The sequence below is a fragment of the Ixodes scapularis genome, unplaced genomic scaffold (genome assembly GCF_016920785.2).
Source record: "Ixodes scapularis isolate PalLabHiFi unplaced genomic scaffold, ASM1692078v2 PGA_scaffold5__190_contigs__length_132052651, whole genome shotgun sequence".
NCBI classification, from domain to species: domain Eukaryota; kingdom Metazoa; phylum Arthropoda; class Arachnida; order Ixodida; family Ixodidae; genus Ixodes; species Ixodes scapularis.
In genome coordinates this window covers 59,446,315-59,448,089 of record NW_024609880.1, presented here as the reverse complement: position 1 = coordinate 59,448,089, position 1,775 = coordinate 59,446,315, and the positions used below count along the sequence as shown (strand labels likewise).

The following is a 1,775-nucleotide window of genomic DNA, read 5'->3' as shown; positions in this document are numbered from 1 at the left end:
TGATTTCTCCCCGGCACGCGCGCATCACGAGATAAAAACGCGAGGATTTTGCACATCGCAAAGCCTGACGTTTTCGTCGTGGGATGCACGTGCCGGGGAGAAATCCCCGGGATTTCTCCCTCATCCGAATACCCCTTTAGCTGAGGCTAAAAGTTCCGTTTTTAGTGCGAGCTCGTTGGCTCCCGCATACACTTGGATGCGCGTGCCCGCGTGCTCACAGTAGTAATAACAGGGAAGAAAGCTGGCGCTGAAGGTGGAGCTTCTAGAATGGAGTCTAGTGTTGAAGTGCTGCATGTATGAGCAGCTTTTACCGTGCAAAAAGTAAATTTCCAAAAATATCTCAAACCCAGCCCACAAAAGGGAGTGCCAAGCGATTAATTGAAGTTTACTTTTTTTAATATCTTAGAAATGCTTGGCAAGACCGTAGGTCAGAGGAGCATGGTGGGCGTAGGCGAAGGGAGCAGCGTGCACCACCGGGGTGGCGTGAAGGGCGCGCACGGCAACTGGAGCAGCGTGCACAGCATGAACCGCGGCCACTGGGGCAGCCTTGACAACGACCGGGTGTGGGCCCTCAACGGCGCTGGAGAAGAACGGGGCGTCCGCTGGGACCGAGGTCTTGGTTCCTGGTTCGTTGGTCTCGACAGTCGGATGGAAGCCGGTGGCGTCGGCGACGTACTTCACCACACGGCTGACCCCGAGGGCATCGACGTAGCTGTACGAGCCGACTTTGTTGTTGAACTCATCTCCGGTTTCCTGGCGGGTCATGCGGGTGCCGAACTCGTCGACGTTGTCATAGCCGAAGCTGTAAGGCTGGGGTGGGTGCTGCGATTAAATAAAAGGAAAAGTGTTAATACAAGGAGACCTAATTAATAATTATATTAAGTAAAACAAAAACCTGTACAACGCTCAAGTTATTCGAGTTGACTAGCTTTTGAAGACTCATTGGTTATAATTAAATCTGTAGGTAATCCATACAAGTAAGCGCGCTGATGGTACAAAATAATGTGACCTTCGAGAAACAGCTAAGATTTTAGAACTTTTTCGTGTGACGGTTGCCATGTTAAAACATGGCGTAGTTGTGTTGTGCAAAGAAAACGAAAGTAAATAGTTTAAGCGTAACTACAATAAAAAGTATATCCAACGAAATGTCTGAACTATTGGCAGGAACGCCTTAAATTCGAACGCCTTCCCTTCGGCAAATAAAGTTATTTTTCATTTTCCCCAATCTCAGGTGCGTCAAAATTCAACACGGTAATTTCCACAAAAAAAAAAAGAAAAAAAAAGTTGGTTTTTAGAAGCGCGTTTTAGATTTGAACAGCTTAGAAGCTTCGTCCGTAATAATTGAAAGCTGAAGTGCACATTTATTTTATATTCCTTAAGCACTTTACAATCAATTATATTGAATTATGACTTCGTTGCTTACATTTGGGGGGGCAACCTAGCTTGTACCTCAGAGCATGAAGGCGAAATGCAAGATTTTAATTTGCGGATCCGGGCTACAATAGCTGCGTTAATCCATATAAACAAATATCCGCAGTGCGAAGAGGTATTCATGAATTGAGTAGGTACTTCCAAAATGCTAGGCACTCCCTGGCCCTACTCACATGTTCCACAACAACTCCGCAAGCCACGTAGGCGAAGAGGCAGCACACAAGGACCTGGAAGTAAACAGCGAGTTGTTATTCCAGTCACAGAAAACGCTAGTAAGAGGCTGCCAATTTTGAAATCCAAGGCAACTACGAGCTTGTGTTAGACTCTCCCACCTTGGAGAACAT

The 1,775-nt window shown here is 46.5% G+C and overlaps 1 protein-coding gene across 1 annotated transcript; it reads right to left on the bottom strand.

Moving 5' to 3' along the window:
• Positions 1-402: 402 nt before the first annotated feature.
• On the bottom strand, positions 403-1,775 carry LOC120844722 (cuticle protein 16.8-like). The gene is made up of 3 exons (XM_040216643.1): positions 1,764-1,775; positions 1,605-1,658; positions 403-822 (listed from the first exon to the last, which is right to left on the bottom strand). Exons 1-3 carry the CDS (start codon positions 1,773-1,775, stop codon positions 403-405), a joined length of 486 nt encoding a protein of 161 aa, XP_040072577.1.